The 27,509-nt window shown below is 36.5% G+C and overlaps 1 protein-coding gene across 1 annotated transcript in view; it reads right to left on the bottom strand.

The window, feature by feature from the left end:
- Positions 1 to 27,509, bottom strand: part of DCHS2 (dachsous cadherin-related 2) — a 223,280-nt gene that overhangs the window by 67,082 nt on the left and 128,689 nt on the right. The window contains exons 4-10 of the mRNA XM_055336271.1: positions 15,691 to 15,927; positions 13,557 to 14,573; positions 10,623 to 10,810; positions 9,200 to 9,299; positions 5,440 to 5,597; positions 3,493 to 4,336; positions 1,118 to 1,357 (exon numbers count right to left, since the gene is read on the bottom strand). Of these exons, the coding sequence (XP_055192246.1) occupies positions 1,118 to 1,357; positions 3,493 to 4,336; positions 5,440 to 5,597; positions 9,200 to 9,299; positions 10,623 to 10,810; positions 13,557 to 14,573; positions 15,691 to 15,927 (2,784 nt within the window). The remainder of the gene's footprint in view (positions 1 to 1,117; positions 1,358 to 3,492; positions 4,337 to 5,439; positions 5,598 to 9,199; positions 9,300 to 10,622; positions 10,811 to 13,556; positions 14,574 to 15,690; positions 15,928 to 27,509) is intronic.

Below are 27,509 nucleotides of genomic sequence, written 5' to 3'. Positions count from 1 at the left end.
TGCATTAAATTCCTTCAATGGAACAGGGAGTCTGCTTCTCCCTCTGTCCCTCACCCCTGCTCATGCTCTCTCTCTCTCTTTCTCTCTCTCACACTCTTCCTGTATCTCTCAAATAAATAAAAAAAGGTCTTTACAAATTTTTTTAATTAAGATATAAACAATATTAGTAAAGTTATTGAACCTTAAATACCAAAAAAGTCACAGTGATATTGAAAAGCAACTCTAAGACATTTACAAATTCCTAGCTATAGTAGCTATTCACTTCAAAGTTATTTGTCTGGACATAGTGGCTGATATTAATAAGAATAATAATAGTAATGACAGAAGTTGACCTTTATTGACTATTTATTGTGCCAGTCACTGGTCTTAGCTCTTTGCAGGTAATAACTCATTTCTACTCATAACAAAACTAGAATTTAGGCCCTATCATTATCCCCATTTTCCAGAAAAGCTAACAGAGCAACAGAGAGAATTAGCTACTTATTCAAAGTTATAGAGCTGAAGTAAAGGGTAGTTCTAGGATTCAAATCCAGGCAATCTGATGCTGGCATCCTCTCTCTTCCATTGTGCTATATATATACAGAGAGGAAATACAGATCCATTTACCTTTTTGTACGCTATGTATCTAACCACTATACTCTGAATAATATGTGATACTTTATCTATTACCCCTTAGATTATTATAGATGCGGTTTATTATCAAGATCAAAAAAGTATATGATAGTTATATATCACTCTACCATAAATAATAATGTAAATAAATAGATACAAATGTCATATAAAAAGCACACATAACTGAAGGGTGCCTGGGTGGCTCAGTCAGTTGGCTGAGGCATTGGGCTCATGCTCCATGGGGGAGTCTGCCTGAGATTCTTTCTCCCTCTCTGTCTGCCTCTGCCCCCTCATTGCTACTCTGTCTTTAAAATAAATAATCTTTTTTTTTAAAGCACACATTATCTTTACATGTATATGGTCTTTATGTGTATGGTAATCAAAGAGGTATTAGAAGTTTGAGATACCTAGCAATTGTCTTCATTTTCCCAGGCCATAACTAGTTTAAAGTATGTGAATTTTTGTTTTTAGTATTAATCACCAAGTTTCTATGTTTTTAAATTACCTGAATCTTTGTCCGTAGCTTCAACCCTTGTGACAAACTGCCCTGGGTTTTGGTTCTCTTTAACTGAAGCTTCATACAGGTTCTGCTGAAACACTGGTGCCTCATCATTTATATCAAGAACAGTAATTGTCAGAGTTTGAGATGAAGATAGTGCCGGTATGCCATCATCCAGGGCCAGGAGGGTCAGAACGTGCTGAGCTTTTACTTCATAGTCCAAAGGGCAAGTGGTTGTTAGTAAGCCTGATTTGAAAGAAGAGAAAAGCAATATAAAACATTTTCTAGAGAAGTTGTGCTTACTCTACCTTTGTCTAATACACCTAATTTGCTAAAGATTCAGAAACTTTCTTCGTTAAAGAATAAATCTTATTAAACCAATGTTAAGTTTCTATATTATCAAGAATAAAAAGATAACTTTTTAGTCAAAAGAGTCATTCTGGTTTAAATTATAAAGATGAATGAGAATTCAGAAATAATCTATCATGTATCATTATCTACGGAGATGATTACATCAAAATTATTTTTCTACTTTCATTTAAAAAAAAAATCTAGATGAAGGGTGTCTGTCTGGCTCAGTCAGTAGAGCATGTGACTCTTGATCTCAGGGTAGTGAGCTCAAGCCCCACACTGGGCATGAAGCCTGCTTAAAAAACAAACAAAAAAATCTAGGTTGAAACAGTAAACTCCTCCATGTCAAATGACACTTCATGTTTAAAAGTGACTAAGCTACAAAAAGGTGAGTATGTCTACATTCCTTAGGATAAAGAGGTATAGTCTCTTTATACTATCTCAGTTAACTATCTTGTTTTACTAACAAAAAAATACAAAGACTCTTTAACTCAGGAAATAGACTTCACAGATAAAACGTGTCTCCATCCTACTGCCATTTAAGCAAATAACTCATCTAAGCAAAGTGTTATAAAGTCTGGCACACACACAGCTGTCCCATGATTCCAATAATCCCATTTTTTTTCTTTGAGGATTGCTGTTTGCTTCTTTAACACATGCTCATCCTATGAGCATTCATAAGATTGCCTTCAAATAATTAAAGAAGCTTACCAATTCAGATTTTATAATAATAGGTTTTCAATAATTTCTTATTTCAGAGCCAAAGCCATTGCAAAACTCACTGTATCTTCTTCATAAGAAATGTGAGCTTTGCAAAGAAAAATAGCCCGTCTCCTCTGAATGCATTCAGCAATGATCATTTATGTCTTTGAAAAATACCTCAAACTGAAAGAGCTAGTACAATTGCTCACGAGTCATAATACCTATATTACTGAGGCACGACTTTAATTTTATCCATCCTCTTTAACAATCTGAAATAGACTTTCCTTAGCCATGTTGGAAAACAGTTTAAGTATCATTGAAACAGGTCCATGGAGACCCCAGCTCTAACAGAACTCAGCAACCGGGTCTGGACTATCTCTCTGTCAGTTAGATTTTTAGCTGGTGGTCATGCATGCCTCAGAATGGAACCATATGTACAGGATTTAATAAATATTTTGATGAAATTTTCCAACAGTATATAACTAACCTATCATCATGACTTCCAAATCCTACACATTCAGTCCCATTCCAAATAACGTTCTTAACTAACAGTTGGGCCAAATGGTATGCATCTGAGATGTTTTTTTCTAAGACTCTCTAGTTTTGAGAGAATGAGATGGTAGTCCATCTCTTCCATATATCTTAAAAATCAGGTTGAGGGATGTTCATTTCCAATTTCACAAGAATGATACTTTATACATGTAGCTTTCCATCAAACTGCATCAGAACTTTTAGTAGATGTTATCTGGCAACATGGTGACAGCAAGACAAGCGAAGTGACATTTCTATAGTGTTGACAGTGAATAAATGCCTCTGCAAAAAATAAAATGTTACGGCTGATGTGAGAAGTAAAGGTCTTAACGCCCAAATCAACCCAACCATTTAGAGATACAGTATTTCCAACTATTTACAAATGTATATTCGTACGATCTTAAAGATAAGTTTCCATTTTACAGTCTTTGAATAATGCTGATGGTTAGTCACATTCTGCCTTGACTCATTTTGGTCCCATCTTCTACCCTGAGAGGACCACAGTGCAAAGTAGCAAACAAGTTTACTACAAGCAACAAACAAGTAGCAAACAAGTTTACTCACCCCATGAAATATGAGCTAGCCACAAAGCATCATCAATATTAGCAAGCAGGCCGATTACAGGTGGCTGTTTGAGTACAACCTCTGTGCCTTTCCTATACATAAGTTAACCAGTAAATCAAGTCAAGTTTCTTTAAAGCTTACACATCTTGAGAACTGCCATTTTAACAGAGGAAAATGAAGAGGACAAATGTGAGCAAGTGATCAGAACTTTAACTGATAATGGCAGACAGTACCTGATGACTCATCTAGCATAAAAGCCATGTTTTCATTTCCTGAGAGGATACCGTACGTTATTCTTCCATTCCTTCCTTCATCTGGATCTTGAGCCGTGATGTGGTGCACCAAAGAGCCTACCGTGGCATTCTCTTTGATGTGGGCAATGGGGAAAGAGAGAAATGTGGGGCTGTGGTCATTGACATCCAAAATCATGACCTTTGCCATCAGTGACCTCAATCGCCGGTCTGTCACATTCACAGCCTGATCCGATGCAGTTATTGTCAGGATGACAGTTGGAACTCTCTCCCTGTCAAGGGGGGATGCAGTGACTAATGTGCCAAATGAGGGGTGAATGAGAAATGGACTCACTCCAGGGTGGTGGGATTCAATGAAGTACTGAATTCTACTGTTCAAAAAACTGCCATCCCCATCTTTGGCATTGAAGACATGCACCAGGGTCCCTATAGGGACATTCTCTTCTACGCTTATCACAATGAGCTCTTCTTGGAAAGATGGGGAATGGTCATTCTGATCCTCCACATCAATACTAAGGAAGACTGTGCTATTCAGGGGAGGGGTTTTGCTATGGTCTTTGGTAACCACCCTGAAAAGGTAATGAGATGTCATTTCATAATCGAGTTCCTTAGAAAGGAACAAGTCCCCTGTTGAGCTGTCAATTTCGAAGTGGCCATCCTTGTCATCTGCAGCAATACTAAAATGTAACTTTCTGTTCTGATGTTGTTGAAGGTGATCAGGTGACTTTATCAAACTCATTATTTTTGCAGGCTTCAAGTTTTCGGGTAACACTAAGTGCCTAATATTCTGAGAAATGATAGGTCTCCCTTTAGATAATGGTATCACCTGAAATAAGAATGGAAAGGAGCTGTTAATTTGGGGTCCTTTTAAACAGTTGAATCAATAGATGCAATGATACTATTTTGGAAGCTAGTTCCTTCCATTTGTATAATACGTGTATGTTAATTGGTGAGAAAATGTCTTTTCCAATGATAGAATCACATTATGTCTCTGAAGATTGAAAACTGCATAACATCTAGGAGATAAGAAAGTACAAAATTTTCCACTTCCCTGTCTGTTCTAATGTGTGAAATAAGGTTTGGTGAGACCATACTATAGTTAAGTTGAATTGTAGCTTTGTGATTCTCCAATGAGAATGTGGGATAAATGGTTCTCCAAATTACTCTAAATCCTAGAGACCAATATATCCATAATGACAACATCTGTGCACATTTATGTATCATGTGTCTTTGTTTATCTGAAACCAGAGCCTTGGAAATATTACGATACAGAATTTTCTCCTAACCCACATATCCTCAATCAATAAAGAATGTAATTTGGAAACAAAACTCTTAGAGATATATATATATATTCTTGATTATTATACATATCTTCATTAATATTACTGGTCATTATGTGCATGAGTAAAGAAATCTAGCTATGCACAGTCATCTCATTTTTCACTGGTTAGTGTGAATTTTTCCTACAGTGAAGACTTCCCACAAGTTGTTTGCTCATTATGATTAAAGCAAAGCCTTAAAATATGGTTCTCAAGTGACTTTTCTAAATTTAAAAATAATTACAAACAACTATGTGATTTATTATGGACGACTTATTTATATACAAGTTTCTCCTGCAAACTTACCAGGTCCTTGCGATTAGGAACAAGTAAAAGACAAGACACCTTTTTGTTCTTTATAAGCAAAGCAACATAAATGCCTAGGTAGTGATAAAGGTGAGTATCTTGTCAGGAACTGTACAGTTAAAATGAAAAGTTATTGGGGTCTAATCATTTTTCAAGTGATGATAAAAAGACACAAAATCTGCAATGCTCTCTACGAATAGCATTAAGATGTTTAAGGTACCTTCACAGTACACATTTGTATAAAAATAAAACAAAAAGCTTCTGGACATTTTTTCCACACTTTATGGTGACGATGGAACATTACCTGGATATTAATGACTGCCTGGCCTTGAAGAGGAGGCACTCCCTGGTCACTGGCAATTACAGTCATCCGGTAGGAAGGTCTATAATCATATGAAAGGATTGTGGTAGTTCTTATTTCACCACTGTTGGCATCAATCTTGAAGTGATCAGAACTGTCTTCTATACACATACACACACAAATTAAGAAATTGATGTTAACCGACAATGCAGAAAACAGAGAATCTACATATACCTGTGATAATTTGGAAGATTTGCTTCTTTTAAGCTCTGTGAGTGTATGAACATAAAATAATATTAAACATAGAGACAAATTTGTTTTATTTGACAAATTTTAAATGTTTTATTATGGAAAAACTCCAACATATATAAAAGTAGATGGAATGACATAGTGAACTCTTACGTGCCTGTCACGTCACTTCAATAATTATCAACTCATGACCAATCCTTCTTCCCTACTCATTCCTCTTTACCATTCTCTTTGAAGCAAATCCCAGATATCCTATCATTGGAATGGTTCATTATGGAAAATCAGGATAAATACTTGATGTTAAGCTTTTATTTAATAGTGTTCAAAATAGTGGATTGGTTCACTAACATCCTCCTGCACTATGATCATTAAAAGTTTGTTTAGTTTCTGTTTTAAGAATCATAAGCATGAATTTAAACACATTAGCAGTGTTGAACACTAAACCTGAGACTATGTACTATATGTTGGCTAATTGAATTTAAATTAAAAAATAAAATAAACACATTAGCAGAGTTTCAATCTATTGCCATTATTATTCTTATCAATGCTCAAATTGTTCCATCTTTGAACATTGGAATTCTCTTGAAGTTAATTCCCAAACTTTTCCTATATGATCCTAGTAGTCTTTAGTAGCCTCCTTATATCTGGTGTGACAAAATGGTACAGACGCATCTTGCAAATTTCTTGTCCAAGACCTGAAGTCAGCCATTTTCTTCAAGGACTCCTGGTTCCTTTTGATGGAACACATTGTTAGGAGGCCATACTCTGAACATGAGGGGGTGCTTATTGCTTCTGGGCCAGTCATAGTTTCTAGGCCTTTTTCAGTGGACAGAGAATACACACATGCACACACTAGAATATATCATAAATTCATACTGGTACTTCTAATCAAATTGATTATACAGGGTTTTCTGCTGTTGTTGTTAAATAACAGGCTTATATTCTTTAATAAAATCTAAACACTTCAAACAACCCCCAAAAAACTCAAGACAAAGCCTCAGCTAGTGTCTCTCTCTCATCACTTTGTTCCAGTTTGATGAATCATTATCACAGAATAGATAATTTACCAGTTATAAGAAATATAAAGACAAATAAGAAAGAACTCTTGCCCTTAAGAAAGAGGGTAGAGCAGGAAATTATGTAACATCCCTTAGTTGTGATTTATATGCTTTGATCCATTTATTCATTTTGACATCAATACTGAATGAAATTTTGATAAATGTTATATCTGTATTTGTTTACATTATTTTATTTAATTTCTTTTCTTTCTTTTTTTTTCTTTTTAGAGAAAGAGAGCACACGAGCTGGGGGGAGGGTCAGAGAGAGGATATAGAGAATCCAAAACAGACTCCATGCTAAGCGTGGTGTCTCACATAGGGCTTGAGCTCCCCACCCTGGGATCATGACCTGAGCCAAAATCAAGAGTTGGACACTTAACTGACTAAGCCACCAGCCACTCTGTATTATATTTATTTTTAACTCATTATTTTTTTCTTACACTTTATAGGTGTCTCTATTTAGCAACTGGATGAAGTAAAAGCAATGGTATAAATAACATAATATATACCATCATATTTTTTATATTGCTACACCCCAAGTATCATTTAAAAGCTAATTTAAAAAAATTTCAAACATTTGAAAATATATGATGAACCATGAAAACATTTCCAAATTAGTGAATTCCCCAAATTCTTCAAAAAATTTAAATAAATAACATAGTATCACTACCTCAGATGATCTGGGTATACCCCCAAGTCTCATTCCCCTCCTTCTTCCCTGTATCTAGCCTCTTTTCTAAAGTGGTGTTTTATTTTTCTAGTCCATATATTCATGAATAACATATAACCTGGTTTTGTCTCTTTCTAAATAATGGTATTATAGCAGGATTATATTTTAATATACTAATTTCTGTGTGTGTGTGTGTGTGTGTGTGCAACAGGTTTATTACCATTGAATAGGTTGCCTTTAGGATCTTGAACTTTCCAAAGCATGAATGTAATATGCTTTTCATCTTTTTTGTTTAAAATCCTTTGTTAATATTTTATAATTTTCTACATAGAGGTCTTGAATGTCTATTATTGAAATTTTCCTCCATATGCTCCTTTTAGGATGTTCCTGTTTTGGAGGGCTTTAAAACATATAATGTGAGGGGCTCCCTTTAAGAAAAATGGGACAATATTACAAATAAATATAAATTGTCCACTCACCCTTACTGTCATCCAGAGTAGCTCTTCAAATAAAGGGACATGAAATTTAAACTTTATTACTTCATAGTAAATCTGCCCCAATACCCTGTTATGGTGAGCAAGATCTTTGAAAATATGCTTAGTTTGTAAAATGCTAGCAATTTTTTTTGGGGAGTGCCTGGGTGGCTTGGTTGAGTAATGGACTCTTGGTTTCAGCTCAGTTCATGATCTCAGGGTCATGAAATTGAGCCCTCTGTTGGGTTTGGCACTCGGCAGAGTATCTGCTTGGGAATCTCTCTCCCTGCCCCTCCCCCTCTTCTCTCTTTCTCTCTAAAATACATAAATCTTTGGGGGCACCTGGGTGGCTTAGTGGTTAAGCATCTGTCTTTGGCTCATGATCCCCGTGTCCTGGGATCAAGTTCTGCATAAGGCTCCTCACAGGGAGGCTGCTTCTCCCCCTGCATATGTATCTCTCTCTCTCTCTCTCTCTCTCTCTCTCTGTGTCTCTCATGAATAAATAATAAAATCTTTAAGAAAAAAGTAAAAAAAAAACAAACTTTGAAAATATAAATAAAATGATAGTGATTTTTTAAAAAGATTTTATTTATTTATTTATTGAGATAAAGAGATAACGTTGGGAGCAAGAGACAGCATTATGTCACATTTTGTGACAAACATGACAAAGCAACAAAAATCTTTAAAAATATTTTAAAATTCAATGCCAACTAAAGGTAATCATCAGAATAAATCTGATATCTGTGCATTCTAAAAGAAAAACATAAACATGAGACTTTTTCAATGAAGCTCCAACATACACTCATATAAAGGTACTGTGACATTTTCTAAGTATGATTTACTTTGACCTTAAGGATATTTAGTCTTCATAGAGATTCATGGATATTTAGCATTCACAATCATATTTCTTTATACTTAATATCAATTTTAATTCAATACTACTTTAATTCTAATAAAAGTATATTTGTATTTCAGATTATTGAAAATGATCCATTTAAGATGGATGTTTGGTTGGTTTCTATTTAAGACAGAAAAACTACTATAATTTTATATTAAACTTTTAAGTTATTTAAAAGTGAAGGTGATTCTGAATAATCACAAATGCATTTTTTTTCAATGAAAAGGTGATTCTGAATAATCACAAATGCATTTTTTTCAATGAAAAGGTGATTCTGAATAATCACAAATGCATTTTTTTTTTGGTACCTGGTATTGTTTGCAACATTAACTATTTTCCCAGAAGAGGGTAGATAGTTGGAAGACAAAGAGGAAATTCTAAAAGCTCCTAATCCTTTATGAGGGGTGACTTTTACCTGAAGATATTGAATATACAACTTCTGCATTGTTTCCTTCGTCAAAATCCTTTGCAAACACAGTTGTAACCAACATATTTACTGGTTGGCCTTCCAGAACCTATCATTAAAACAAATGGTTTAAAAATTAGTGAAATTTTAGAAAGAAATATGAACCTTTAAGTGAAAGAACATGTTGTTACTAAGCTTCTTAAAAACTATGTTAAAATCCACCCACAACTCAAATATCTACCATATAAAAGCTTTATATGTGCAAATCCATGAAAAGAAACAACACTACAAATTTGAATAAATTTGTTCAAATTCAGTTTGGGCAAGTTATCTGCAGCATTTGAATTAATTTTGAGAAAAAAAAATCAAATTGACTAAGTAATCTTAGATTTTGTATATATTTTAAGGATTCTAGCATCTTCTCATTTTTTAAAAGGTCCAAAATATGCTAAAGACAAATGTAAACCTTTTATTTCAGGAGACCCATCCCTTCAGGTAACATAACTCATTAGTTAACAGGAACTTTCATGGAATACTGAAATTTACATATGGAACTGAAATCCAAGTGTAGAGTCCTGCTACCATGTGCTATTTTAATGATATAATTAAAATCAAAATGATACTCGAATCAAAATGATTTGCTTTGATAGGATTTTCTTTAAATACAGCTTTGGAAGATGACTTTAAAGTTATTAGCTGTCTCAGAGCCTTTTTTGAGTTGTTCAATATACATATCTGAATAGAATTTGAATGTCCAATTCAGTTGTTTTGGAGCAACAGCTTCCAAACCTTTTATTCAAATAACCTATTAATTAAAGAAGTATAAATACCTCCAAGATCTATTTATTAATTATGTACATGAACAAACACTCTAATTTATTATGTATATGATAAGACATAGAAAATATGGAAATGAAAAAGATGAAATAATATAAATGTAATTAGAAATTTCCACATGTGCTACCAAAGATTGAATTTTATAATCTCTGGTTGTATGTCTTTCTACTTTAGAGGTAAAGATTGCTCCCCTATATTTAACTAACCAGCTTAGCGATGTGTACCAGTTGCCCATAAGGAGATCTTCATAAAGATATGCATGCAAATTACTGGAAAAACAATCCATTATCTGAGCATTACTGGTAATGAGGCACCATTATGTTTGCAAACAACAGGCAAAACTACATTATCATAAAACTAGATGTCTGATCCCAAATAACACATATGACCATTTTATTTTTTCTTAATTTGTGGAGCTTTGTGCGTTTTTGTTTTTGTTTTTGACTCGTGCACAATTTCCAGATCTTCTGGAAATGTATGCATTGCCACACCAACACTGATTTGCTAAATTCACACTTTTTACCACAAGATGGTGCTCAAAACAAACGACTACGAATATTACAAAATCATTGCAAGGCTACTTCACTCCACAAACCTTGATGTGTAATTCCTTCCCAGGGAGACACTGTGGGAAATACGGCCTGTTATCATTGATGTCAGTAACTGAGACATAAACCACCATGGTGGCATTTCGTGATGGGGAGCCATGATCAGTCACTAGGACAGTCACCTGATGGTGTACCTGATGCTCGTGATCCAATGCCACCCAACTGATAAATTCACCTAAGGAATACAGAGTAGAACAAAAGAGGCCATCACTATGTACTAAAATTACCACATCCAAGCTAATTCACAGGAAGGAAAACCAGATATAAAACTCAGAGTAAATGCACAGTTCTAAGATGATGTACACTAGTAGTTTGGCTCGACTGTTAATTTTCTGAAGTTTCTCCTGAAAATGCCACTTTAAATTTGTCAAACTGTCTACCATCCACTATTTGAACTAAAAAAAATGAAGTCATAAAAATAAATGATAAAATATTCTGTGGGAATTTAGTAGTAATTTAGGAGATTTAAAATTATGATATATCCTTCTTCATACTCCTACACAGAATAATGAAAAGCATCCCAGCTCTGACATTACAAGTTCTGGGTTTGGATCCCAGTTTCTCCACCTCAGACATGGAAGGATCTCTCCCTAACCTACCTCGAGGGCTACCAGAAACAAATACAATCTTAAATTCAAAAATATTTTGTAAGCTGTAAATGATTACAAACGTGACAGTTGTTATCATTACTTTAAAATCCAATGCCAAAATACCTTCCTGAAAATCAAATACATTCTGTAGGCAATGGTTTGTCTTTGTAAATAGTTGTTTTTCATTATTATGTCACAAAACATATGTGAAGCAATGGATAGTGACTTCCCAAATGACTCAATGCTTTGCAAGCCTTATTGTCCATGTTTTTTCTCAGAACTGCTTTCTAGCAACCTTCCTCATGGAAGAGACTCAGGTATAAAATCATAGCTGCCTCTACCTGTTGCAAAGAACCATTGGAAGGCACATAGTCTCCCCCGACAGCTCAGCTGTAGAGTTCCACTGGTCATGGCTACCCTCACCATTTATGGAAATATCTATTAGTGAGAAAGTCAATATGAAGGAACTTCTAGCTAACATTACCATTTCTAAGATTGGTTTTACCCCCTTCATCCAAATGAAAGGACAGTAAAAACAAAGAATGAAATCAAGAGCAGAAAGGAATATTCACATTGGGTAAGTTGCTGAATTGCTGAGCTTAAATGCAGTGTTTACTATATATACATCTAGTATATAAGTTACATTTATATAGTGTTTGCAAGAAGTGTGATTTTTAACAAAAGTCATCTACCCAACAATTGCATTTTAAAAGGCCAAACTAATTCTCCTCTGAAAACACTAAATCCTGAATGGCAAGCAGCTTTTTATCCAATGAGCCAACTCTGATTGACAAGTAGCAGTTTGGAGGTCAGTGGTGTAAAAGACTTTGAAGCTCTGTCTGGAACTGGGCATGGGGACGCCAACACAGGCCTCCATGGGAGCTAGTCCCAGAGCACCCTCTGAGCTAGGCTCAGAGCACCAGGATGTGGAGATATGGAAGACCGGCACACCTGCCATACTCAGAAGGCGGCCCCTGACCCCTGTATTGGCACACTGTACCCAGCCCTGGTGAACTGGAATCATTTGCAAGAAGGTAGTCTTGTAATCCCCTTCATAGGCTTTAACTCTTTCCTTCTCAGAGCAGGAATTATCTCCTCTATTCATGGTAAGGAAACTGAGCTCTGAGGTTAAGCTACTTGCTTAAAGCCATACAGCAATTCTAGGAAAGGACACCTGGTCTTCTGAATCTGGACACTGGGCTAATTGTAGGATAGAGAAAACCATGGGGAAACCAACTGTATACTTTATTTAAAAAAAAAAAAATCAAGTGAAATAGAAGACCTTGGAAAACTACCTAGCATGCGGAAGTCAAGAGCCAGCAGATCATCCTGTACTGCTGTGCAGTTTGTGCCCTGCAGAGGGCGTCCCAGCTTGGGCGTGAATGGGAACTGAAATCCACTTAGCAGCCTTCTGGGCAAGTCATGTGCCCTGGTGTAAAGCTCCATCTGCTGGACGAAGGAGCACCTGTTCCTAATTCACACAACAGGCACTTTAAGGGAGTAAAGGCTTGAAGTTCATCAGAACTGAATTCAAATCCTGTCCCACCACGGGGGAGAAGGTACCAATTACAACATAAATGGTGCCTCCTGGAGTTGTACAAGTGGTGGGCTCCTCTTACTTCCTTCTAGCTTCATAATCTAGGGCATGTTTTTTGAGCTGCGTCTCAGTTTCTACAGGCTGTATGGTTGCCATATGAACGTATTTTATTTGTAGGTGGTTGCAGAGCGAAATAAAATATTTGTAAATTTCTGCAATATAAAATTTAAAATATAATAGAGTTTTAATATTTAGCTTCATAATGAAGACTTGAAAAAAATACTCAGTGGAAATATTTGCCTCTTTCATCATGATTCCCTTATCAGAATGAGAATAGGGAAATGCATCAATAGAGTGATTTTGCAATCTTACCTAATTGGATTTTTTTCTAGCTTTAGTTCAATGACATTTATAGTTTATGAAATATTATTTATTTATAAAAAATATTATTATTATTTATTTATTTTAAAAAAATCTACAAGTGAAACAGAGTGGTTGGGGAGATAATTAAACTTTGCATAGGGACTTATTTGGTCCAATCCTGAGTGTACCTCTAATTCAGAATAAGAGCCATATATTGGCAATATGTGGGTGTGAGGCAAGAGAAATATGGATCAATACAGGTAAAATTCCATTCAATTTTGACTTCATTTTAAAATCACAATTCTCTAACTGAATAAGGTAACTACTAAAAACTAATTTCAACTACATGTTTGTACTAATGTTATAACTAAAAGACTTGAGTTTTGTTAATTTTGATTTTAAAGGAGTAAGTGGAAGCTACAAAATGCTACCTGTATTAGGATTCATCTTGAAGAATTTTCCATCAGACAAAAGGAAATATGACAGCTGTCCATTCTTTCCCGAGTCTCTGTCAATTGCTGTAATTTTGCCTATTACCCCTTGGGGAACAGGGCTCTCCTCGACTTTCAAAAACAACACATCATGCAAGAAGGTAGGGGAATTGTCATTCTCATCCAGGACATGAACAATTACTGAAGTGCTCACATTTTGCGACAATCTGTCCTCCGGGATCCAGGCAAACACTCTAAAATTATATGTCTGTGTGGATTCATAGTCAAGCTGTCGTCGCAAATAAATCCAACCTGTGTAAGGATGGATGCCAAACACAGCAGAGTCTGTGTTGGGTTCCAGTGAGTACAGGAGCTGCGAGGTTGTGTGCTGTGGGCCAAGTGGGTAGGCCCGGATTTGCAGGATTTGGGTCATCAGTGAGAGAGACTCACTAACTTCCACTTGATAGACCAAGTTTTCAAAAGTCAAAGATGGGCTTTGCTCTCGTTCTTCAATTCCTACTGTCAGCACTAGCAGGGATGCCCGAGGAGGAATGCCCAGATCCTGGGCCATGAGTGTTAGTGTGCACTTCTGGGGCACGTCACTCCCCAGACTCTGATTGAGGTACACGACACCACGGCCCGAGTCAATGGCAAAGATGCTTGGGATCTGGCTTGCAATAGTATATCTGATGAATCCATTCTGCCCACTATCTTCGTCTTGTGCTCGGGCAAGGTACAAGGCTGTGCCAGGCAGTGTGGTCTTGGATATTTTAACCTCATCAGAGGCTTTGGGAAATACTGGATGGTTGTCATTGACATCGATTACAGTTATGTTGACCTCTGTACTGCCGTAGGCTGGGGAGCTGCCAAGCTGGGCCTGTACTGTAAGCACAGCCACGGGCTGTGTTTCATGATCCAGAGGCTTCTGGGTTCGAATGATGCCCAGCCATGGGTGAATAGAGAACTTTCTGTCCACATCACCAGAGGAGATTCTATAGAAAATTGGCTCTGAAGAATCTGGAAAAGAAAGGTTGGGGGTGGGGGAGATAAAAAGAATAAAAAGAGAGAGAGAAAAAAAAAAAGCAATCCCCATATGCACTTACTGGAAACACTGAAAACTTAAAGCATCAACATATACATATATATATATATATATATATATATATATATATATATATATATATACTATATCCATGGAAAACACTATGTGATATCTTAAATCTTCCTTCAAAATATACTGAAAAGTGGACAGGTAGTTAAGATGTATTAGCAGACAAAGGTAATATCCAATGGACAAGGAGCAAGCCACAGATTTCACTACCTTCCTTTCAATCATTTTGCATTAAGTAAAAGGGAAAGATATTCAGAAAATAATATGGATCCCTGTTTTACATATTTGGGGAAGCCAAGTTAAGCTTATGCTTGATGCTTCCTATGATTACTACCTGTGAATGGCAAATATCCCCACCAAGATTAAGGGAAGCGAAAGAGGACAGGGAAGTAGCCTGTGAGCCTAACAAGATCTTTGGACAAATAATTCACTTCTAGGAATTTACCCTGCACAGAAACCTTTATAAGTTGTATGTGGATATTTGCTTGAGTCTTATTTGAACTAGCAAAAACTGACTATAAATCATTCCAATTAATAGAAAAAGGAAAATGTTTAAAGAAAACATGTTTATATCTAAGTCAAAATACTATGCAGTCTTTTTTTAATGAGACAGAATGATATCCAGTTACTTGAAAAACTGTCCTTAATATATAAAAGTGTGGGGGGAGGGTAGTTGTCAAACCACAAATACAGTAGGATGTATTTTCATTAAAAAATTGAAAAGTGTGTGTGTGTGTGTGTGCGTGCACGTGTGTATGTTTGGAGGAATGGGTTATAGATGCATATTTTCTACATTATAATCATTCTGTATTGTTTTAGACTTTTAAAAGTATCTATTACTTTTTTGATTAGGAAAAAATGTAGGATAGGAATAATGTTGAAACAACAAAGCAAGCCACAGATCCTGTGGTCTTCATTCTTCTTGCATGGAGAAAGGAAAAGATTTATTCAAGATTACACAGCCTAAGAAAACACAGGAAATGTTCCAATAATGGATTTTAAGAGGGCATAAGAAGTACTTACTCAAGGACTCTTTTGCTTTCACTGTTCCCACAGGACTGTCTTCAGGTACATCTTCATAAACTGAGAAAGTATACTTAGGACTTTCAAATTCAGCAGGTGCCAGTGTTGTCTGAAGAATGTGTATAGTGATGTCAGCATTAATGAGAGACGTGAGCCCACCGCCATCTCGAGCACAGACCATCAACAAAAGTGTAGTAGATTCCAAATGACTAAGAGTTGACGTTAAGTAAAGAATTCCTGGTTAGGAGAGAGAGAGAATTAAAAAGCACAGAGCATGCAGTACACACTGATAAGCAACAGTAACGCTGGATCTGCGAATTCTATTGTGATGATTAATTTTATGTCAACTTGACTGGGGCATGGGGTGTCCAGACATCTGGTCAAATGTTATGTTGTATGTTTCTGTGATGATGTTTTGGATGAGATTAACATTTAAGTGGGTAGACTAATTCAAGCAGATTGTCCTCCTTCATGTGGCTGGGCCTCACTAAATCAACTGAAGGTCTAAATACAACGCAAAGACTGACCCTTCCCTGAGTAATGGCAATTCCTCACGCCTGACTGCCTTTGAAATGAGCCATTAGTTTTTTTTCCTGCTTTCAGTATTATACTGAAACATCAGCTCTTCCTAAGACTTGAGACTGCCAGCATCAGACTGAAACTACACCACTGGTTCTCCTGGGTCTCCAGGTGACCACCTCACTTGCAGATCTGGGATCTGTTTGCCTCCATAATCACATGAGCTAATTCCTTACAATAAATCTCTTTATATCTACATATATCATCTATCTATCTATCTCTAACTATAATCTATCTATTATCTATCATCTATCATCTATCTGCCTATTTATTATCTCTCTCTTTTATCAGTTCCAGTTTCCTGGAGAACCCTAATACATCTACTTTCCAATCCAAGAACTTGAGCCTATCTGCAAAATTATGGTCCAAATTCTGTTAGGTAATCGATATTTTCCTAGAGCTTAAACATTAGCCATCTTGGAAGTATATCAGTTCAGCAGTAAAGACAAATTGTGTTGCCTTTGTTAGGCCTTACAATCATATCACCAGCCCAGGATGATGGAATAGCAGAGCACGACCCCAAAATCCAATGTAATTTTTGTTGTTGTTGTTTAAAAGTTCTGTATTGTGTTATATAAACTGTCTTCATATACAAGTACATAAGTGAAAGACTGCTCTCTTCCTTCTCCTGTCCCCCAAACATCACAGTAGACCAATTCTTGCTATTATATGATAAAGTTAAAACATACCCCTTCCTGAATTCTAAACATCTCATTCTAGACACTAGCTTCTAAATTTTTTAACTTAACAATCTGGCACAGGCATGAACAGTTCTGGTGCTTTTACACTTGTCCCTGAATGTTTCTCTCTTCAAAGTTCCAAGCAGTAATTGATTTGAATGCCCTCAAATTGGATAAACCTGACTCCTCCGCTAATGGAGGACTGTAGGGTGGTCATGATCTGCCCAGGCATCAGGATCCTAAACCTATGGAATGAAACTACAATGTCATCTTCTGAGGATTTGACACCTGACCTGAACTAGATGGTTTAGGGCAGCTCTCTTTTTCAACTGGCTCTATCTTTGTTGGTGAGAAGGTATAATGTCAACAGTTTGGGGTAAGAAAACTTGAATAAGTGTTAAAACTGTGATGGTAGGGGGGGGGATTTGTGGGGGGTGCCTGGTTGGTTTAGTTGGTTAAGCATCTGACTTCAGTTCAGGTCATGATCTTGGGGTCCTGGGGTTGAGCCTCACTGAGCTCCCTGCTCAGCGGGGAGTCTGCTTCTCTTTCTCCCTCTGACCCTCCTCCTACTCATCATGCTCTCTCTTTCTAATAAATAAAAATATTTTTAAAATAAGTGCTAAAACCATGGGAACAAGAATGGCAAGTTAGGCTGGGGTACATAGTGTGGGTGAGAAGAGAAGGTGTGAATGGTTAAGTTGGGGAGGGATCCAGTAATGCCGAGGAAACCAGTTATTTAATATTATTAACACCACCCTTTCATATGCCAGTTTGAAAACAGATACAACAGATATTTCAGAAATGAACATGTTAGTTTTTTTTAAAGAGAAAGAAAAAAAACACAAACTTATCACATGAATTTACATACAAATAAATGTAGTTGAACTTTGTGGAGCCTATCACAATATAATTGGCCAGGATAGTCAAATGAAGGAATAGTACAGTTTTTGCCATTCTATGAGAACCTGGCCAAAACATCTGAATTGTCAGCTTTCTAGACATAAAAAAAGATGATATCCATTCAGGTTTTTTTTTTCTTTCTTTTAAGTCAAATCTGTCCTCTCACAACTCCAACTCCTGGTTTTCTATTTCTATTAGAAATTTAATGAAACATAATTAAATCATAATTATTAATGTTTCTCTATTGATAACACATCATCAATAACTGAAGTCAAATATCTTGTCTGACCTGCTCTGGTCTACATGGTCTATGGTCTACATAACCCATTTTCTGTAGCAGTTCCTTATCTAACATGATTTTAGGTCCTTTCACTCATGGCTCATTTCTCCTGAGCATGCGCCAAGTTGACTGGTGAACACATGGTTCCAGCTACAATCTATTACAAAAAAGAGTATAAACACTCTTCATTGGAATATTTTTTAAATATTAATGTAACCAAGGATCATTACACCAGCTATAGCAGCCATATTAAAATTTGGGTTTATACTGATTTGGTGATCCACCAAAGCACTCCATAATTATCACATAAATTTCTAAGTCAGATTTTTCCTATCTGTTACCGATGAGCTTTAAAAATTCTTTATTGTTAAAGTCTATGCTTGGTTAAAAAAAAAATAAGAACCCAAATAATACAAAAGTGTCTGACTACAAAAGAAAATGAAAAGTCCCTCCACCCCCAATCATCCCTACTTCCTGGGCATATAGTCTTCCAGAGTTAACTCAGTTCCAATTACAGAGAAATTTTGTAAGAGTTTCATTTTGCACCCTTGATGATTATGACAATGAAGAGATTAATGTCTGCCTCAACTGGACCACAGCTTGGTCTTCCTGAATCCAGAAGACTCCTTCTGAACCATTTTTTTCATGCGTGTATTAGAATAGGCTTCCTAAATCCACATCTAGATATGTTGGTGCCTCCCCAGGTTTTCAGGATGAAGTTCAAATGTCTTATCTCTATTGACCAAGTTGTTGGTAAATGAGCCCTTTCCACCTCTGTAACCCATCTCTGGGCAGTCCTTTTTGTCTCAGGCACAAATAGTTTATAAATATAAACTATTTATAATTTCCAGGATAGACTTTGCTCTTTTTCATTTGGATTGCTTCATCCTCTTCCTAGAACAACTTCTTGATCTTCTCTGACCTCTAGTCACATTTTGAAGCACAGCTTACATTTTTTTTCTGGTACAGGTGGGATTCACAGACCCTCCACTTTGTTTTATTTTATTTTATTTTTTAAAAATTTATTATTTTTTAATTTCATTTATTTATTCATGAGAGACACAGAGAGAGAGAGGCAGAGACACAGGCAGAGGGAGAAGCAGGCTCCATGCAAGGAGCCTGATGTGGGACTCAATCCCAGGTCTCCAGGATCACACCCTGGGCTGCAGGCAGCGCTAAACCGCTGCGCCACCGGGGCCACCCCCACTTTGTTTTAGATCCACCTTCTACGATCCCACAGTGGCTTACATACACATGCTTATCATAAATTTAACACGTATTTTAATGAACAGTTTTGATCTTTCTTATTCATTTACGTGTTCTTTAATTTAATTGATGATTTATAATTAAAATCAAAAGACAACATTTTGAAAATATAACTATATTATATAGTATAACTATATAAATATAAATATAAACAACAATTTGGTATCCTAATAATAAGAGACGTGGCAGGAAGGGTTGAGGTCGAACTAAACAGACTCATGGGCTGTCTGCAAGAGGGAGGGACAGTGCCTGGAAGAGGAGGGCAGAGAAATAGACCCCCAAATCCAGGAGCCTGCATGAGGAGGATGAACCCCCATGATATTTGGCTTTGAAAACCAGAGGAGCTGAATTTCATGACTTCTTATAACCAGTGGGACCTAAAACCTGGAATTTTAAAAAATCAGCAAGATTGGGTCTGGGAGAGGTGGGAGGGTGAGAGGAAACTGAGTCCCCACCCTTAAAGAGACAGTACAAGAAAAAATTGAATGGTTCAATCCATTGTGGTATATTAATACAATAGATTATTAATGTGGCATCTAAAAAGAATGAATACGCACGTTTTCACTTTAAAAAATTTTACATGCTACATTTTACATGGGAAAAATACAGAACAATATGCAAAGTATAATCATAGACACTAACACATACTTTATTTGTATCCCTCCCAACACACACACACAAGCAGAAAAATATACAGGAGGAAAACACGGAAGGATCTGAACAATGATAAAAAGAGGTCAATGGGTTGAGATTATGGGACAGTTCATTTTCTACCTCATATTCCTATAGTTTTAATGAACATACATGCTATGGACTGAATTGTGTCCCTTAAATATTCACATGTTGAAGTTCTAACCCCCAGTAGGGCTGCATTTGGAAGTAAGTAATTAAGGTTAAATGAGGACATAAGTGCAGAGCCCTGATCTTATAGGATCAGTATCCTCATACAAGGAGACATTAGAGAGCTCACTCTCTTTCCACCATGTGAAAGTAGAGAGGAGGCAACTGTCCACAGGCCGGGAAGATCTCTCACCAGGAATCAAATTGATCAGCACTTTGATCAACACACTTGCAGCTTTCAGAACTGTGAGAAATAAATTTCTGTTATTTAAGCCACTTTGTCATGTTTTATGAGAGCAGCCTGAATGGACTAATATGTTAACTTTGAAATTAGAAATGCATATATGGGCAGCCCAGGGCGTGGTCCTGGAGACCCGGAATCAAGTCCCACATCAGGCTCCCTGAGGGGAGCCTGCTTCTCCCTCTGCCTGTGTCTCTGCCTCTTTCTCTCTCTGTGTTTCTCATGAATAAATAGACAAAACCTTAAAAAAAAAGAATTACATATGTTAAAATATTAAAATATTCAGGAAAAGAAGATACATTTGTCATAAAAATATATCTACTACCTTCTTGTATAGGAAATGGATACTATACTGAAGATTTAGACTGGACATGAAAATGTGTGTCTTGAAAAATAACTGCCAGAACTCCTGCTCATTCAAATGTGAACTACCCTGTGAGGTTCAGCTCAAGTTCTATGGTCCTTAATTCCTTCCTTGAATACTCTAGAGTATTTTCCAGATCTCTCTTCTGAAAGCCTACACTCTCTATAGTCATTACTGTGATCAATAGATGGAGTTTGCCCTTAACATTTTGATTTCATGGAAGGCTAAAACAAAATTATCTTAATAGGACAGTGTGACTCTGTGACCTATAACCTTGATTGTACTTGAAATGTGAAAGTGGTCTCTTAAAAATAAGATAACCCAAAGGGTAGGTGATGAGTCTAGGAAAAGTAGAAAAAAAAGAGAGGCAAATGTTAGGTGCACAGATTCAGGTCCAGTCCTCAGAAAAAAAGAGAGATTGTTAGCAAACAGACTTTCCTATTATTATTTTTTCAGACTGTTTATTTCACTCTCAATGAAAATTAGAGTAATGCAGAGTGCTATAAGTCAATAGGCTTTCATATCTTTGTTCCACTGACAAGAACATCCTTATGATGGGAAAGGTCCATCAGGCAATTTTAATTTGATACCACTAAACATTAAAATGACCTCATTTCCTTCTTTAAAAAACAATGCTCATTTATAAACTCTTCCAGATATGATTTTGCTTTCTCTATAGTGTGCCTAGACTGGAAAGGTAGGCTGGACATAAAGCCTCAAGTATTCAAGTCTTGTGGTAATTATGGTTTCCATTATAACCTGATAAGTGGCATTCAGTTTGCTACATCAGTAAAATGAGTTTGCTTAATGTAAGTGTGATGATAGGAGGAAGAGGAGAGGAGGAAGAAAAACAAGGAGAAGGGGGAGGAAGAAGAAAGAGTATAAAAAGAAGAGGAGGGGGCAGCCCAGGTGGCTCAGCGGTTTAGCGCCGCCTTCAGCCCAGGGCATGATCCTGGAGACCTGGGATCGAGTCCCACGTCAGGCTCCCTGCATGGAGCCTGCTTCTCCCTCTGCCTGTGTCTCTGCCTCTCTCTCTCTCATGTTTCTCATGAATAAATAAATAAAATCTTTAAAAAAAAAAAAGAAGAGGAGGGAGAGAAGTGGTAGCTGGTATAAGGAACAAGTGAACACATGAAAAAGAAGAATTCTTGGGTCTGCAGCCATGGTGGGAAGCAGGGCAGGTCATGAAAAAGTCTGGTGGCCCTTAACAAAGATTTGGTCTTCAGCCAAAGAGCTGTGGGAAGTCACTGAAACATTTTAGATAGGAGAGTGAAATGACCAAATCTGTCTTTATATTTGAACAAGGTCCATTTTATGTCTCTATATATGAATTCTTTAGGCCTCTTTTGAGCAGTGACTACTTTTTTGACTTAAAAAAATGTATTTATTTATTTATTCATGAGAGACACACAGAGAGAGGCAGAGACACAGGCAGAAGGAGAGGCAGTCTCCATGCAGGGAGCTGGACACAGGACGTGATCCTGGGTCTTCAGGATCACACCCTGGGCTGAAGGCGGCGCTAAACCACTGAGCCACCAGGGCAGCCCTCAATCTAACATTTTTAAATAAACTGAGGCATCTATTAAAAGTTGAGGGATTAGGGGTGCCTGGGTGGTGCAGTTGGTTAAACATCTGACTCTTGGTTTTGGCTCAGGTTGTGTCTCAGAGTTGTGGATCAAGTCTCATGCCAGGCTTTGCTCAGAGTCTGCTTGAAACTCTCTCTCTCTCTCCTTCTGACCTTCCCCACCACTTGGATGCTCTTTCTTACTCTTTCAAATAAATAAATATTAAAAAAAGGTGGAGGAACCAGAAAATATTATATATAGCTCTATAATATATATTGCTTATACATATGCATACTTATATATAATAATAAGATGGTCAATAAAATGAATAGCTCTGTTTGCCTATGTATTTATCAGCTTAGGATTTATGGCATTATATTTTCATATTTTAAAGTACAGTGATTATTTGGCTCTCATTTTTCATGATATTTGCAAATTATCATTAACCATCAGTGCAGGGACAAACTTTAACTTTAGAAAAATAGACATTGATTCACTTATTGGCTATTCGTGAGCTCTGGTTATTTTATGCTTGATTACTGAGTGTTTGGATTTGTACATCCAATTATAATGTGCAATAATGTTTTGCCTAAGTTCTTAATCTTGTCACTTCTCATTTAACTGGAGGAAAGTATTGGAATGAAATATTTTTAATTGACAGACTAATAAAAGAACTTAAAGACAAAGGTCCTCTCTTAATTAAAAGCTAATATACATGTGATTGTACTAATTAAACAATACTGACTTTCAGAATCCAATCTCCTGAAAAAGCTGAGATGCTCTTAGCCAAGGTGATTATTCATAGTCAGAAAGCAGCCTGTGGGTCATTACTAGACTTATAAGCTATGATATAGTTAAGAACAAGCACAAGCACAAGGGGTGCCTGGATGGCTCAGTTGGTTAAGCATCCAGCTCTTGATCTCAGCTCAGGTCTTGATCTCAGGGTCCTGAGTCCAAGCTCTACACTGGGCTCTGTGCAGGGTATGGAGCCTACTTCGAACAAACAACCAACCATAAAATCTTGACCATCACCAAACATGAAGTCTATAAGTGTGGCTTTCTCAAAAATAGAGATGGATTAAAAAAAAAAAAACTATGGGATATCTATACCAATTTCTTATTGGTTATTGGCATTTATGATGTCTTTCTTATATTCAGTTTGTGAGAATATAGGAACTTATTCAGTAAAGAGGTGACATTATGCTATTTATATCACACACAAATCTGGGGTGTTAAATTGGAGTGGCTGAAAGGAATGGAATGGACTGAAAATTTTGTCTCATATTGGTAATGAAAAGGATTCATAAGAAAAACATACTCATTTTGGAAGATTCCACCAAATTCTATGTAGTCAGTTGAAAAGAGCATATAAACCAGGAGATAATTTGGTATTTCAAAAAGGCTTACACAGGAAGTCACAATGAGAGATCACTTTTCTATCTTACTCAATTCAGACAATGAAACCTATATTTATCTTAGCTTTGTGTTTAGTTTAAAAGGAAAAAAGGCATAATAATGGAAAGAGCCTTGAAATAGAACTCTAAGAAGTCAATTCAATTGTCAGGTTTGTTACTGTGACTCGGCAAGTCACTAAGACTCTTAGGGCCTTTATTCTCTTAATTTGGAGATGGGCACAAAAGCATCTGCTTCATTTATGCCATAAATTGATGTAAGGCCCACATAGGGAAAAGACCTTACTGGAAAAGATATTGAAAGGTGTTGTCATCTGAAACAGAGCAATACAGGGACAGATGACGGTCTAGGAGATGGTTTAAGTTCAATTCTGCCGTTTACTCACCGTGTATCCTCAGGCAAGTCAGTAAATCCCTTTCAGCCTTGATTCCTTCCTCCACTATATCAGGGAGCTGAATTATAAGGTCCCCGAGAATCTGTGATCTTATACTGAAAAAATCTGTAAGAAAACTCTCTAAAATGCTTTTGTTTCCTACAAATCAGTGCATACTGATTAGGTGTTCATGATTAATTTTAGTCTCTGTCGTACAAATAAAAGGAAGTCATTATTTTTTTGGCATGAGTAGGCTCACATCCCTTATGAAATGAGATGTGGTTTTAATTTATTAGCTACATATCTGAATGTTCTAAATGTAGGAAAGTGGCAATCATGGAGAATTATGAGAATCATTACATGATATGAAATGTGAGCTTAAAACTAACATTAGAAAAAGATCTGCCCTTGAAATGAAGAAAAACAAAGTCTGTGCTACATTACTCACAGCCTATGTTAAAATCCACGCACCCTGTACAAACAAAAGATTACAACCAAACACAGAGGCATAGCTGCCTTTAACTCACTCAGTTACCCTTTTAATTACTTGTTCTTCTGTAATGCTAAAGTTGGATTTTGTGTACACCACAACTAAACATAGATCAGACAATAAGCAAGGCAACATAAGCTTTTGGTGTAAGTTGTATGAGAATGGGAATTTTTAGCTGTCTTACTGGCTGATGTATCCCAAATACTTAAAACAGTGCCTGGTACATAATAGGTACCAAATAAATATGTCTTGAAAAGATGAGTTTGCTTCCATTTTCTTCTTTTGATAGATAAACTACACTCTTCGAAACTTTAATGGACTTCTCTTTATATCATTAACTTGCTTCTGTAAAAAGAGGTAAACCAGAAGAACTTAACCAAAGGCAGTTTTAGCAAAAGAAGTAGTTGGGCTACTGTAAATGACCAACACAAATGTTTGAAATCTGACACCCTAAAGTAATCTGGCTTAGCAGTAACATTTGCTTCAGTGTAAAATTACTAAGCAAATAGGACAAACACAAAAGCTAAAGGACTACACTTTTCATGCTACTGAAGAGAACACTTCAAACAATAGAAGCAAAAAATCTACATACAATTCATAAAATAGGATTAAAGACATAAAAAGAGCTATTAATAAGTATGACTTTTGTGTTTCCTTCTTTTAAAACTCAAAACAGTGTGGTCTGCCTCGTGCCCACATCAAAGGAACCCAACTAACTGAGAATAGGAGAGATGAAGGCTCAGTTCAATATCTCTCTCCTGGTGCCCAAGCACATTTTACAAAAATGTTCTTTGAACCAACAACAAACTTAGAAAACCAGAAACAGAACAGGAAGATAAACCCACAAGAGAAAACAACCATGACATCACCACACCCCCTTCCAGTTTTCTCCAAAACATTTTTCTTACCAGATGAACACAGAAAGTCAAAGAGCTCTATTTTTAAAGTTTTAGTCTTGGTTGTGACACAAAGAGATCAATGGGCAATCTTTTGCCTTCAGTAAAACATGAGGCTAAACACAAAGTGTGTTAGCTTATAAAAGAGCATGTCTGATATAGGAAGCAACAGAATGAAAGGATGGATGAACCAGTGAGGAAATGAGTAAATGTCTCTAAGAGAGATTTTTAGAGTAATTCAGGAAGAAGTGACAATGTACAAATTAGCTCATGAATTCTCAAGTCTTCTCATATAATATAAAACTACACAGATATACACCTATATATAAGTACAAGTGTATTTAGTATACTTAGCATATATATCTAGAAAAGTGCTAGCCAGGTGGGAAGAGTCTTGGGAGAATTTTGACAACAAGCGGGGGTAGGCCATAGCATTACCTACCACACTGTGATGGAGAAAGAAGATTTTAAATGAAATTTTGCTCTGTGTTATCAATGATACTCCCTTACAGTTTCTTAAGAATATGTAGTAAGGATTTAAATCACTTTTTAATTATTTCTAGATGTCATTTATTCATTCATTCTACAAATATATATTGATAGAAGCAATTTCTAGATACTGCATTTATACTGGCAGCCTCAGTGAAAACAGACCTTATGGCAAAAGCATGAAAGTCCAGCTTAATATAGGTTACAGCAATAACAACAGCAACACACACAGATTCAGAAGAGGAAAACTGTATTCCAATCCCATATTCCTTGTTCTACTCTTCAAGACATCAACAGTTAAATTAGCTTTTATGGCATGGCCTAGAAGCCTATTATGTACAATATAAAAAAATGCATTCGGAGTTGTGGTCAGCCAACAGATAAGCTTGAATTCAACTTTTCAAGTTGAAGACTGCCTGTTCACTAGGCAACTTTTTCCCACAGCTAGTCGTGATGCTGTTTAATTCTCTTCTAAAGGTTAAAGTAAAGCATTACCAGGCCTCATGAATTTCTCATGAGTTGTGATTAAGCGCAACCAAATTCTAAGCACTGTTAGAAAAATGTCTTCAACCTAAATGAACCGGCATCAAAACTGCCAACAATAATACCCCAAGGCTACTTCCATTACGAATTTGGTCTTTGCTTTAAAAAAAAAAAATACTGTGATACTTCCCTAGATAATGACCCACGTAAAGCGTTCTCCTTGATTAACAATGGCATTTGTCTTATAGCCTGTGCCAGGAATGGAAGCCTGTGGCTTTATTGAAGCCAGTGCAGCAGCAAGAGATCTCTTCTAAAAACAGAACACAGTACTGCTCATTCTTCAAGACCTTCCAGGAAAAACTAGACGATGAGCATGTTGATGTCTTTTAAAAACAATCTACTAAATGTTTTTAGATCCTGTGCCCTGATCACTGGCTGACCTATATATTTTTGGCAATGCTAGCGTCCTAGAGGGCCCGACAATTTGACAAGCAGTTTAGATGGATTTTGAAAAAGCCAAGATAAGCAGACTAATTTCCTAAAAAAAAGTATTTTCTTCTGATCTTTGAAATGCTAAAGGAGCCATGTCAGTGGATTATTTTGAGCAAGGGAAGGTCTGCCTTATTAAGACTGCCATTGTAAACAACTAATCCCCCAGCCAGTCACACACACCACATGTAAGTGTATTTTCCAAACAAGAAGCAAAGACTCTCCATCTACCAGGGATGGATGGGAAGCCAAACTAAGTTGGCAGATTAGATTTGCTATGTAAATTATTGTTTGTTGCTAGTGAATATGGTTGTTGCAAAGGGTATTGTGAAGATCCAATAAAGACAATGTACAGAAAATGTCTATTGTAGCACCTGACATTATCTTCATCACCGTAGAAGTGCATTTTACCCATGCTCAGGTCAGGTGCTTTAAGAAGAAATAAAATGTCAAAGAGATATCTGCACTCCC

This window comes from Nyctereutes procyonoides, unplaced genomic scaffold, assembly GCF_905146905.1.
Source record: "Nyctereutes procyonoides isolate TBG_1078 unplaced genomic scaffold, NYPRO_anot_genome, whole genome shotgun sequence".
Taxonomy (NCBI): Eukaryota; Metazoa; Chordata; class Mammalia; order Carnivora; family Canidae; genus Nyctereutes; species Nyctereutes procyonoides.
This window is presented reverse-complemented; position numbering and strand designations above follow the sequence as displayed.